The sequence below is a fragment of the Microtus oregoni genome, unplaced genomic scaffold (genome assembly GCF_018167655.1).
Source record: "Microtus oregoni isolate MIOR12 unplaced genomic scaffold, Mior012 000019F_ref0000042, whole genome shotgun sequence".
Lineage (NCBI taxonomy): Eukaryota > Metazoa > Chordata > Mammalia > Rodentia > Cricetidae > Microtus > Microtus oregoni.
In genome coordinates, this window is record NW_024543078.1 from 34,084,260 (window position 1) to 34,098,498 (window position 14,239).

Here is a 14,239-nt window from a genome sequence, read left to right on the forward strand (position 1 = left end):
TTTGAGGCCAGCCTGGTCTATAGAGCTAGTTCCAGGACAGGCTCCAAAGCTACAGAGAAACCTTGTCTCGAAAAAACAAAAAAAAAAAAAAAAAAGTTTCACCCTATAACACTGTGCCTTGAAGGTATATTCAAATTATGTAGCCTGGTTTTGGGGGTTTTGGGGAACTGCCTTGTATCTGGGGAGACTGGACTTCTGAACAGTTCTTGACTGTCAAGGACTGCAGGGACCTCAGGGCTTGGAATGAACTCATTTTGCAGCACCTGACTGACATGAGCATACTAGGAGGCGCCAGGGGCACAAAACTGGTTTGCATGTGAAATGTTTCCGTAGGATGTTTCAACACTTGCCATGTGTTTGGATGCTTGACCCCTAGTTAGCAGCACTGTTTGAGAAGGCTGCAGAGCCTTTAAGAGGCAGAGCCTTGCTGAGGAAAGTAGATCACTAGGCTTTGATGTTTTAGCCTGGTCCCGCTTCCTCTTCTTTCTCTCTGCTTCCCGACCGTGGATGCAAGCAGCCTCCAGACTTTTACCCCTGCCACCATGCCCTTCCCTCCAGCTATTATGCTTTCCCCACCAGGAGGGAAAGACAATGAACCATTCTGCCCTCAAACTGCATCTTGTTCAGTATTTGGTTACAGCAATGTAAAAACTAACTTATATTCAAAGTGTGCTATTTTGAAACGGTCTGGTCTCAAACTTGTAGCAATCTTGTCTTCATCTCCTGGGGTCCTGGACTACAGGTATATGTCACCACCCAACTAGAAAGTATCTACGGACTAAGAAGAGGTCCACACAACACCACAGCCAGCGTTCATGGATGATGCAGAAGTGCAGACCCTCCTGGGTGCCTTCCTACCCCTCCCTAACTTCCTGGTCTCAGTCTCTCACAAAGTCAGAGCAACCTCAGGCTGTCTGGTTGTGGTCTTGCAAGGGACTACACACTGAGAGCAGTTCAGGTATATCAAGAGGGAGGCTCCTCGGAACATGCTCAGCTTCCCCAGTTCCACAGCATCCCCTACTGGGAGCCTGTACCTCCAGATGAAGCGCCCACACCCCCACTTTCACTCAACATACCGCTGTGCAGTGACTGGTGGTGGGTGGGTGTGGAGGCCCCATCAAATATTGCTCGGTCCAGAAAGTCGATGGTAGACTCCGTGTAAACAATCTGGAAGACCTGGCTGAGCAGGGAGCACAGCTCTTCCGCGGCAACCTACAGCGAGGAGTGAAGAGCGACAGCTGTCCTCAGTGGCAAAAGGCTGCAGGCAGCACCTTCCCACAGTCTCTAGGGTTCCCATGAGGCCCCTTCCCATGGACCTGGTGCTTTTCACAGCCCTGAGAGGTATCAAAAAAACAAAACAAAAAACAAAACAAAACAAAACAACAGAACCAATGTTTGAAAACAGATTGTGGACTAGATGTGGCCTCACAGGCGTCTAGAGACCATGCTAGACACAGTGTTGGCATCAGTTTTGCCTTCTCTTCATGGCCATCAACATGTTCAAAATTCCTATTCCCAAGTAAGAGAGAAAAGACATCACTGGTCTCACTTCCGACCTTAGAGGCCTTTCCAGAAGCAGTGGAGTCACTGGGTAACAGTGTGCTGTTTAAAACAGGGCTTCTCTAGTGGGCTGATTTTGTCCAGAACCCTAGATGTGACAGAATCTGGGGACATTTTTTATCATTACAAGGAAAAACCAGGAATGTTGTTCAATACTCTACAGTGCATGAGTTAGCTGCCCATACAAAGAAATTATATTTTAAAAACTTTTTTATTGTACATGCATTGGTGTTTTGCCAGCATGTATGTCTACGTGAGGGTGCCAGATCCTCTGAAGTGGAGTTACACAGTTGTGAGCTGCCATGTGGGTGCTGGAATTGAGCTCAGGCCCTCCGGAAGAGCAGCCAATGCTCTCAACTGCTGAGCCATCTCTCCAGCCCACAAAGAAAGTATTAGATTGAAAGCGTCACTAGCACCTAGGCTAAATAAGGTGAACTAGAGGATATTTAGGAAGGCAGTCACCATTAGTCATTGAAAGAAAGAGACAGAAATTAAGAGGAAGGTGCCAAGTGATTCCTGGGGCTTCACAGCCCCCCTGTGTGCCTCCGCGGCTGCCGTGTGCTGAGGAAATGCTAACTCTGTCCACAGCACCAGGCTGGTGTGGAGGCAGGTCACCACGCCTGTAGCCATCACTGTCCATCAGTGTCAGGAAGAGAGAAGCATCCTGAGGAGGAGACGGGTGAGCAAAGGCTCTGTTGGCCACATCTCAGGGATGGTGTGGAGAGTGGCAAGGGACAGCACAGGAGCACAGCTGGCGGAGGAGGGTGAGGCGGGTCTAGACACAAGAGGCACCCTTGGGACCAGCCAGGGACTGCTGTGGCTATAGTTGGGGACGTTGACTAGGTCATAAAGAAACAGTGGGAAGGGACAATGCCTGAAGTAGTACTGGACAGAGCTGGAAGGGCTGGCCAGGGCCAGGAGTGTAGAGGGGTCATGCAGACTTGTGGGTGGCATCTGATCTTGGGAAGGGCTGGGCTAGAGACAGGATCAGGCTGTGAGCTGGGTCATGGGCAAGGCTTGGACTAAAGTCAGGAAGAGGCTGGGGATGGCTCTGGTCCACAACAAGGAGGTCTCACCTTGCTCTCCGTGGCCATGATGACCAGGCAACATGCCTCTACCGGCCCCACGGCGCTTTCTGACAAGGAACCTGCGCTGAGGCCTCTAGAGCTTTCTGCACACAGACTCTGGCTGGGAGAGATGCCTGGGTCCTGAGCTAGAAGTAAACACATCCGGTTAGTGAGGTGCATGGGGGGGCAGGCTTGAGGACAGGGCCTGTGGGATGTCTCATTGGGGCACCAGCAGGCCCCTCACTCCTGGGGCTTGAGAGATGCCTCAGTGGGGAACCAGCAGGCCCCTTACTCCTGGGGCCTGAGAGATGTCTCAGTGGGGAACCAGCAGACCCCTCACTCCCGGGGCCTGAGAGATGTCTCAGTGGGAAGCACTCGCCATGCAAGCCTGACAACCTGAGCTCCATGCTCAGGAACCCACACAATGGTAGAAGGAGAAACCAACCCCCCGTAAGATGTCCTCTGACCTCCACATGCATGCCACGGCACACACATTCACCACGGCACATGTGCGCACCTCCACAGCATCAATGTATATGTGTGTATACATATATATGTGTATGTGTGTGTATATATGCATTGTGTGTATACATATATGTGTGTGTATATACACTGTGTGCATACATATATGTGTGTGTATATACATTGTATGTATACATATATGCATAAAATTAAAATATTTAATTAAATATAAGTCAACAAATAAAATCCAGTTCACCAGGTTTTAAAAAAAAAAAAAAACCTAGCCTGTGAGAGCTCCGGGCACCAAAGCACCATCTTCAGACTCCACTGTGTGTCAAAGCATGCCAGCTGGTATCCAACTGCTTAGATTTACATAAAGACAGGAACTCACACAACTCACATTAACAGACAACAGACCACAAATAATCCAGACCTCCCGCGAGTTCCTGGCCTAAGACACCCTCTTCCTCAAGATGGATAACCTAAGGCAGGGGACTTGAAAGCACGTGAATGGTCCATCTGGGGTATGGCCAGAGGCCAAGGCCACACCCTCACTGTACACATCAGAAAGTGCACTGGGGTTCCAGAGTTGTCCAGGGAGTGGGCCCAGCCTGAGAGCAGCACACAGGGAGACCAGCCTGGGAAGGGTGAGAACTGTAAGCTAAGCTTAGAGGTGGCCTCGCTGTCACTCTCTCCAGGGGTGCTCAGAAGGCACCGCTGGGGAAACACAGGCAGACACCGTGAGAGTGCAGACAATGGCTAGGAACTACCAGTGAGATCTTGGGACAACATGTCCTTACACAGCCACAGACCACAGAGCTACTGAATGTAAGGACCATGACAAGGCTATCCTGAGCTGTGCATGGGTAAACCACACCCAGGGCTTGATTTATTTCTAACTAAATAGTAACAGCTCAGTCATTTTCACATTGTTCACATGCTCTCATAGCAACACATTAGATCCAGGAAACAAAATAAACATGCTATTTATACACTATAAAATATACTATGTCAGCACATATATATCACAGCACATGAGAAGCAGAAGGACCACTGTGAGTTCAAGGCCTGCCTGGGCTAGACAGTGTGTTTAAAATCTACCACTGGGCGGTGATGGTGCACACCTTTCACACCTTTAATCCCAGCACTTGTGAGGTAGAGACAGGCGCATCTATGTAAATTCAAGGCCGCCCTGGTCTACACAGTGAGTTCCAGGACAGCTAGAGTTACACAGAGAAACCCTGTCTCAAAACCAAACAAAACAAAACAAAAAAAACAAAGCCTAGCCGTGGCAGGGCGGTGGTGACACACGCCTTTAATCCCAACACTCAGGGAGGCAGAGGCAGGCGGATCTCTGTGAGTTCAAGGCCAGCCTGGTCTACAAGAGCTAGTTCCAGGACAGGCTCCAAAGCTACAGAGAAACCCTGTCTCAAAACAACAACAACAAAAAAAAAAACATAGCGCCGGGCAGTGGTGGCGCACGCCTTTAATCCCAGCACTTGGGAGGCAGAGGCTGGCGGATCTCTGTGAGTTCGAGACCAACCTGGTCTACAAGAGCTAGTTCCAGGACAGGCTCCAAAACCACAGAGAAACCCTGTCTCAAAAAACCAAAAAAAAAAAAAAAAAAAAAAAAAAAAAAAAAAAAAAACATAGCCAAGATAAAACATTGTCTCAAAAAATTAAATAAATTATTAACTGAATATAAAGCTATAAAAATAGCTGGGCGGTGGTGGCGTACGCCTTTAATCCCAGCACTTGGGAGGCAGAGGCAAGCGGATCTCAGTGAGTTCGAGACCAGCCTTGTCTACAAGAGCTAGTTCCAGGACAGGCTCCAAAACCACAGAGAAACCCTGTCTCGAAAAAGCAAAAAACAAAAAAAAAAAAAACCTATAAAAATATAGAGAAGGCGAGTGGATGTAGCTCAGCTGGTATATATGTGTGTGTACACAACCCCCCACACAGAGACAGACTATGAAGGGCTGGGATGTATGTGTGTGTGTGTGTATATACAACCCCCCCAACAGAGACAGACTATGAAGGGGATGTATCTCAGCTGGGATATGTGTGTGTATATACAACCCCACACACAGAGACAGACATATTATATATGTGTGTGTGTGTGTGTGTGCGCGCGCGCGTGCGCATGTAAACAACCCCAAACACAGAGACAGACATATTATATGTGTGTGTGTGCATGTATACACAACCTCAAACACAGAACAGACTATATGTGTGCATGCAAACACAACCCCACAGAGAGACAGACTATATGTGTGCCTGGATACACAACCCCCCACATAGGACAGACTAAGATAGTATTATCAAAACTAGTCTGACTTGTTTCTATTTCTGTGACACTGTAAACTGGCTTCCTGGCCCTCTGTGGGCAGCTGTGAAGTGTGGGTACCAAGCAGGTGCTGTCTGTGAGGATGCCACTTCTACCGTCTGGGCAGCAGGCCGAGACAAAGCCACACAGGCTGCTCTGTGCCACCAGCTTCAGATCTGCCACCTGTCCCTCCTGCATCATTCAAAACTCTGGCAGATACACAGACTCTCTGCTTCACCCACTTTCCACACTAGACCGCCCCAAACACTAGCACCCTCGGGACCGAAGAGGCACACGGAGGTGACACGTGCAAGGAGGTGCCAAGGGGATGCCATCTCCTGGCTCTGTGTGGGGAAACCACAAGTGTGCTCAGAAGCCTGAATCTGAGGGGCCACACACGCTCCTGCCAAAATGAGACCAGTTGCTGGGACATTCTCTGCTGGTGAGAGGAACAGGATCTCAGTACCTCTTCTCATGTTTTCAGAAAGTTCCCTATGTGGAGGGAATTCTCTATTTTCTCTTCCTTAACAATTTATTCTAACAATTCAAGCAGAGAAACATTCCTGCAGCACAAGAAACACAGGGACCACTTCTCTATCCCAGCCTAAAACAACACAGGAACCTGGTCAGGAACCAGCCTCCTCCCTTCTTGTCTCTGAGGGCTAAGAGCCAGAGGATCACTTTGGTGATGCTAGACAGAGTGTCTGGGGCCTAAGGCCAGAAGGAACTAGTTCAAGACCATCACCCACATGTAACATGAGATTCATGGAATCCTCTTAGGTTTATTATAGATATTAAATGATATTATAATTCATGTCAGATGCTTTTTAGTTTGAGTCATGCTAAACTGACATTTTTAAGATGAAAATGGTCAGTGACAATTTCACACCGTCTAGCATGAAACAGACAATGCTCCCTCAACTCTAAGAAGAAATCTTATGATTTGGATGCTAAATGTGTGGTAAAGATTTGGCCCCAGGATGGCGCGACTGGGGAGTGGGGAAGTTTTCAGGAGGTCCTGTGATCACAGGGCATGCCCTAAAAGGAAACCATGGGGCCCAAGCCTCTTCTTCCTCTTTTGGGGCTTTCTGGCCATGAGCCAAGCCGCTTGGTTCTGCCACGTAATCCCTACTGTTGTCATCTGGCAGGTGCAGCATGAGCCTAGCAGCAATGGGTATACTTGAACCTCAGAGGCCATGAGCCAAAGAAAGCTTTTCCTTTGTAGCTGGGAATGGTGGCTCGTTTGTATAATCCCGTTACTCAGAAAGCTGGGTATGACTGCTACTGAGTTTGTGGCTACCCGGACCTCAGAGTGAATTCCAGGTCAGAGGAGACAATTTATGAGATCTTAACAAAAATAAACCTTCATGCTTTGAGAGCTAAATATCTCAAGGGGACCGCGTTCAGAAGTCCTTGGTAACAGCACTAGTACTAGTGTCTGTGTGACTAACAGTGTGGTTAAATGTGTGTGGGGGTGTGACTGGGCTGGGCAGACAAGGGCATGTTTGGGTGTGTGACTGTGTGACACCAGCTGTATGCGTGTAGTATATGTGGTGTGGGAGGTGTGAGATGTATGAAGGAAAATGTGCTGTGGAAGTGTATTGGGCAAGGAATGAGCTATCTACACAGACAGGGCAGAGCAGATAGAACCTCCTCACAGCCCTCTCAGCTGCCTGGAGTTGGCCACTGCACCAGGATTAGCATCCTAAGACAGGCACGCTCCTCCTACAGCACGCAACAGGCTGGACCAGTTCTCACCCCTTGTGTATTGTTACCAGCACACTCAGGAGCATCCCAACCACTCACAGTGCCCTAGCAAGCCTAGGCCAGTGTGCCTGGGGCAACACAGCTAAGGGAGCTTCTCCCCTCATTGCTCACTGGGTTCCGTGTTAGAATGGAGGCCCAGAATCTGGGAGGAGCTTGTACACTAGCGTCCAGGAAGGCGGGTGCTGTGTGCATGGGAAGAGGAGCACAGCAAATGGAAAAGAATACCTTGCTGTCTCTGAACACGAGGGCAGCGCCATAGCCTTGGGAGAACTGACTTTGTTGTCCCAGCTTTGGGAGCACTGGGGCACAAAATGTGGGCTGGAGGCTGGATGTGGTAGTGTACACCTTTAATTCCAGTATTCAGAAGGCCAAGGCAGGCAGATCTCTTGTGAGTTCTAAGACGGCCAGGGCTATGGAAAGAGACTCTGTCTCAAAATCAGAACAAAATAAATTTGGGCAGGCTCGAGTCCCTGCTATAGCTTTCGGTCACCACCCTTCCCTCTGGGGCTCCACTGTCCCTGAGCAGTGGAGACAACATCAATTATGAGTGCAGGGACTGAGGACTCAACAGGAGAAAGACAAGGTCTCACTATGTAGTCCTGGCTGCCCCGGAACTCATTTTATAGACCAGGCTGCCCTCAAACTCAGAGTTTCATATGCCTTTGACCACACCTGGCCCAAGAAAGACCTTATTTGAACACTGACCCCCAAATACTGCACTCCTCAAGTCTCCAAAGTCCCTGAAAATGACAAGGACCCTGAGGCCACAGAAGCTCACGGCAGGAAAGCCGATCTATAGCCACAACAGGGGCAGCACTCAGTCTGGAGTTGCAGAAGCTATGTCATGAAAGCCAGGGCTCCTCCCCAGGTTTCATGACCTCCAGACCACCTCCCCAAATCCATACCCGTCTTCAGGACCACCAGGTGCGCAGCATCATCTCGGACATAGGAGACAGCAGCGATGTCGTGGATGGGCACCCTGAGGATAATGTCCTCCCCGTCCCTCCAGGCCAGCTTGACATTGTAGGCAGACAGACTGAGCACAGCATCGTGCTCCTGGGTCAGGTGTCCAGGAAGCTGGTGGGCCCGCTGTAAAGAACCACAGGCATCAGAAACGCTGGGCCACTGTATCAGGCTCTCCTCTCCTCAGGGAGCGCTGTGCTGGCTGATGTCCACACATGACTGGTTCTAGCAAAGGGGAGGTAAATGCTGCTCCCCTTGGTACAGTGAAACTCCAAGGATGTCGACATGTTCCAATCACGTGGGAGATTCTCCTGGAACTGCCTTTTAGATTCAGACTTACAGTATGCATTAATCTAGAACAGCTTTAAACTGTGAGCTTGGGAAGCAGCCCAAAACCAGGTCTAGAGATTAAAGGCTCGACTAAGAAACAATCTCTGTCGTCGAGTCAAGAACACCCAGAAACTGATAGAGCTGGGTCACCCCTCAGGCTGAGGTCAAGACTCAGGGGACCAGGGGCTGATGCTGGCTAAAGAGCAGAGCACATGCGGGAGGGGCCGTTACCTTTGCCTTGTCTATGAAATGCAGAATCTCAGTCCTACTGGAGGGGTTCAGGTAGCCAGGTATGGATGTTAACTGACCTAGATACTGCAAGAGAGGGAGAAAGAGGTCTGTGAGACACAGAGCCAGAAAACCGCTGCGATCAGAGTGCAGACCAGCGCCTGTCCCCAGGCTGCAGGCCCACACATCATCCATGCGCATGGAAAAGTGTTTTTGTTTCTTTGGTTTTTCGAGACAGGGTTTTTCTGTGTAACCCTTGCTGTCCTAGAACTAGATCATTTATTTCTTGTATGTGGATTGGTGTTTTGCCTGCATGTATGTCTGTGTAAAGGTATTGGATCCCCTGGAACCAGAGTACAGATAGCTGTGTGCTGCCACCTAGGTACTGGGAATTGAACCTGGGTCCTCTGGGAGAGCAGCCATGTCTCCGGAGAGTCCTGAGTCCTATATTCTTACTGACGTCTCAGCAGTTGTAGGAATCATCCCACATTTCCCACTGCTTTGTGTTCACAACTGTCATCAAAAATCTTTCATAGCTGCCTCAAGACTAGTTTTGATAGAACAGGATGATAGAAGCAGGTGCTTCCTGGTCACTGTTGGGGCACTATGCATAGCCCCACTAAAAATTTAAAAAAAAAAAAAAGAGAAAAGACAGCCCAGCTGACGAACATGCACAAAGAGAAAGGTGAAGCCGTGGCTTGAATGCACCCTCCCAAGACTTAACCCCTAAACAACAGTGTGGAAAGGAGGGGCTGTGGGAGGTAATTAGTTCACAAAGCCTCGGCCCTTAGAAATGAACGAACGACACTGTAGCAGAAGCAGGATCTTGTTTTACATGTATGGATGCTTTGCCTGCATATGCGTCTGTGCACCACTTGTGTGTCTGGTGCCCATGAAGTCAGAAGGCATTGGATCCCCTGAAACCACAATTAAAACAGTTGTGAGCCACCCTGTGGGTGCTGGGAAAGGAACTAAGATCCTCCAAGAGAGCAGTCACTGCTCTTAGCAAGAGCCACGTCTCCAGCCCCTCAGGTTCTCCCCCTCTCCCTTCCATTCATACACACAAGCCTAGAACCCATGAAGACCAAAAGAGAGCACTGAATTCCGTGGGACTGGAGTGATAGACGATTGTGAACCAATCAAACCCGGGTCATCTGGAAAAGCAACAAGTGTTCTTAACTACTGAGCCATCTCCTCCACCCCCTCTTCAACTCTTTCTTGATAGGATCTCACTGTGTTCTGGTTGGTTGGCCTGGGACTCACTACACAATCCAGGCTGGCCTAAACTCCCTCCTTTTTGTTTTGTTTTTTGTTTTGAGAAGGGTCTCGTATAATCCTGTAGGCCTCAAATTCCCCTATGTTGCTAAGTATGACCTTAAACTTCTGATTCTTTTGTCTTTATCTCTTGAGTGCTGGCATCAGAGGCCACCACCCCTGGTTTTCGCAGTGCTGGGGACTGAACACAGGGCTTTGCAAATGGTAGGCCACGAGCTCTATCTACTGAGCCACATCCCCAGCCCCTGGGCAACCCTCCTGCTTCAGCTTCCAGTCTTGCGATTACAGGCACGCGCAGCACCTGTGGACGGAAGTGGAATCGTAGAACAAGTCCCATTCCTTTTGCTCTGTCATCCTCCTGGCGGCAGGTCTGTCTGGAGCTGTAATCTTCAGTCTGGGCTTTTTTTTTTTTCTCATAAAAAACATACATATGCATTTTAAAAGTTCTATTTATGAGTGTTTGCCTGCATATACGTATGTGGATCCTGTACTTGCCTGGTGTCCGCGAAGGCCATAAGAAGCACTGGATCCCTAGAACTGGAGATGTGGATGGTGTGAGCCACCACGTGGGTGCCGGGAAGTGACTCCAGGTCCCATAGCCATATCTTTTACATTTTATTCTATAATTACTGTTTGTGTGTTCAGTGCGTGTGCATAGGTGTATGTAGGATGTCTGCATACACACCATGGTACCTGTGTGCTGATCACAACTTTTGGGAGATAGTTCTCACTCCTTCCACTGCTGGTTCTAGGGATCAATCTCAGACCATCAGTCTGGCAAAGCAAGGGCTTCTATCCCAGAGTTGCCTCACTGGGGGGCTGCCTCACTGGGGGGCTGCCTCACTGGCTTCATAAGCACCCAAGGGGCAGAACTGACTCCCAGAGTTCAGAGTCCACATCTGAACTAACTGGAGCTTATCTAGGTGACTCCTGCAGGGTAAGTTCTCATCTCTGGAGCTCCTTGTTCAGGTGCCCAGAAGTTGGAGGATTCTCTCCATTACGGCACAGAAGAGGCATGGCAGCAGAGCCTGGAGGTGCCTGGTCACAATGCGTGTCTGTAGCACCCAGCAGCAGTTTGAGTCATGGCAAATTTCTACAACCCAGGTAACCCTCCATGTCCAGTTCTTATGAACTGAGAGTCTACCAATACATTCCTCCATAGAAGAGAATTCCTGGACTAAACATTTCTCATTTACTAATACATATATTTAAGATTCTTTATTTAAAGGGGAGTAAAAGTGAACTTACAGTTTCTGGTCCAGCACATAAAAAGCCCGGGAAAGGCGTTCTCTTCATCACAACAAGAAAACCACCAGGGGCTGGGCACTGGTGACATATACCTTTAGTCCCAGCACTTGGGAGGCAGATGTAGGTGGATCTCTGTGAGTTCAAGACCAACCTGGTCTACAGAGTGAGTTCCAGGTCAGCCAAGGCTACACAGAAAAACTTTGTCTTGAAAAACCAAAAAACAAAATAAAAAGAAATGAGAAAAATCTGAAAGTATGAACAGAGCATTCTGTCATTCCTAATACAGGCATTTTCCTCAACGAAAACATTTTTCCCAGGCCTAACCACCTACCTACAAGAGAGCAAATGTGTAACTCCTTCTCCCTCTAGCCTCTGGTTCATCCTACTGACAACAAAAGAAAATCAAGAAGCACACTGAGTTCACAGCCCAGGGGCCTACACAGGACTATCAACACAGCTCTCATCCACCGGCAAAGGCTCCTTCCAACTAGCAAGAACTACACCAAAGGAAATTTTAGCTGCTGGCGCATACACTTACAACCATCAGGATAGCTTACTTACCATCATAGCAGACTACCATAAACCCTCACACATAATCCCTCTGCCCCATACCTAAATTCCTTACACCTAGAGCATCATGCCTAGAGTTCAATGATTTACAAGGCATACAAAAAGGCAGGACCACAGTTGGGAGTGACCACGAATGGTAGCATTTCAGACAAGGCAGAGACACAGTAATTGTCAGACTGGGAATTTCAAACAACCATCGTTAGCATGGTAAAAGATGAAATGGAAAATGGTACAACACAGGAGAAGACAGGCAGTGGAAGCAGGAAGATGACAGTCTAAGAAGGTCAAGAAAGGAATCAATGGGCGTGGACTTGAGAATATATCAAAAGGGAATTCTCAAATTGAAAACAAGGGGAGCCAGAGAAATGGGGACACACCTGTAACTCGGAACTCTAGGGGTACAAGCAGGAGAATCTGGAATTTGAGGGCACCCTCAGCTACAGGGTGACTCTGAGGCCAGACTATTTGAGAGAGTGGGAAGGGAGAACGAGAGAAGAAAGAACTGCAGGACAACTACAGGTGTACTGTGAGAGACAAGAACGCTGGGAGGGGCCGGGTGAAGAGATGGCCCAGTGGCTAGAGCACTGGCTCAGTTTCCATCACCCACCTCAGGGGCCTGCATGCTCATATCCTCACATGGACACACATAAATTAAAGGGAAACTTTTCAGAGAAAAGTAAAAGAAATATTTAAAGTACCAATGCCTAAAACTTTCTCCATTTAAGGAGAACATACCAACCCAGAGCCAAAAAGATTGTAGGACAGAAAGCAAAAAGTCTACACATAAACATATACTCAGTTTCCAGGAAGAGAAAAACAAAGGTTAGACTGTGTAGGAAGCCACAAAGAAAAAACACTCTATAAAAAAAGGCCGAAGTTAAAAATGACACTGAGCTTCTTTTCAGAATACAAGACAAGAGTACAGAATTTAAAGATTCCAGAGGAAAAGCTGCCAGCGTGTAACTGCGAATCCAGAACAATTACTCTTCAGCAGAGGAAGAGCTAAAAATGGAGCGGCAGCCAGGGGTAATCACAGCACTCAAGAGGCTGCAGCAGGAGGAGCAGCACGGGGCAGATCAGCCCAGCTATGCATTGCAGGCCAGTCTGAGCTAGGACTGAGGCTCTGTCTTAAAAACAAAAGCAGGCCAGGTCTGGTGCACAGACCATTAATCCCAGTATTTCAGAGGCAAGGTGAAGGCAGGCAGCTCTGTAGGCACCCAAGGCTACTTAGTGAAACCCCTCTTTAAAAAAAAAAAAAAAAAAAAAAATGAGAGTCTCAGGTAAGAAATGTTAGGTGGCTGGAGAAATGTCTCAGCAGTTAAGGGCACTGACTGTTCTTCTAGAGGTCCTGGGTTCAAATCCCAGCACCCACATGGAGCTCACAACTGTCTGTAACTCCAAGATCTGCCATTCTCACACAAATATACCTGTAGGCAAAACACCAATGCACATAAAATAAAAGTAAACGGGGGGGGGAGAACTTCAGAGGGGCTCAGCAGTTAAGAGCACTGACTACTCTTGCAGAGGACCTAGGTTCAGCTCCCAACACCCACATGGTAATTCACTACCATCTGCAACTCCATTTCCAGGGAATCCAACGCCTCTTCAGGCTTCTCCAGGCACTACACACACACACATATATTCAGTCACATGTACACATAAAATAAGCAAATCTCCTTCAGAGAAAAGGAAAATTACTTGACCAGAATCTGTGATCTACATAGATAAAGAATATGTAAAGAAAAAAATCTTCTATTTTCTTATTTTAATGGCCCCAGCAGCAGCTGACTGGAAATAACAGCAACAGTGCACTAGACGAGGGAGCTTACAGGTAAGAGAAGCAAGCAGCACAAAACTGTTACTGGGATGGGGCAGACTGAGTACAGGACTAGCACCCTCACTGAAAACTGAACACTGAATATCAACACAAAGCTAGAAAGTTCCAAACTATGAAGTGGCTGGGAGTTTCAGGGACGCTCAACCCATAAAACATTATACAAAGATTCCAATGCCAGAAAAACATCAAAATCTGAATCGCTTTTGGTGTTTTCCTGATGAGTGTTACTCAAGCTATCTTCAGTAATAAAATGGCCATAGTGACACACGAAACAGGACAGCACTGTCTGAAAGTGGAATGAGGTTAGTTGTAAATGCTTTCTGCAAATTCTAAGGTGCTGTGAAATAATTCTCTTGTACACTGTAAAGATTTGTCACTCGAATTGGTTTAACAAAACGCTGATTGGCCTGTAGCCAGTATAGGTGGGGCGACCAAACTAAGGATGATGGAAAGGAGAAGGGCATAGTTAGGAGACGCTGGCCAGATGGCAGAGAGAGCAAGATGGGCATGCTGTACTGAGAAAAGGTACCATAACGTAGTAGAGTGTAAATAAGGAATATGGGTTAACTTATACTGTAAGAGCTAGTTAATAATAAGCCTGAGCTA

At 48.0% G+C, this 14,239-nt stretch overlaps 1 protein-coding gene across 2 annotated transcripts in view; it reads right to left on the reverse strand.

The window, feature by feature from the left end:
• Positions 1–14,239, reverse strand: part of Ccm2 (CCM2 scaffold protein) — a 55,609-nt gene that overhangs the window by 6,314 nt on the left and 35,056 nt on the right. For both annotated transcript variants that reach the window (XM_041669260.1, XM_041669261.1), the window contains 4 exons: positions 8,707–8,790; positions 8,088–8,271; positions 2,637–2,773; positions 1,077–1,212 (listed from right to left, as the gene is read on the reverse strand). In XM_041669260.1, the coding sequence (XP_041525194.1) occupies positions 1,077–1,212; positions 2,637–2,773; positions 8,088–8,271; positions 8,707–8,790 (541 nt within the window). The remainder of the gene's footprint in view (positions 1–1,076; positions 1,213–2,636; positions 2,774–8,087; positions 8,272–8,706; positions 8,791–14,239) is intronic.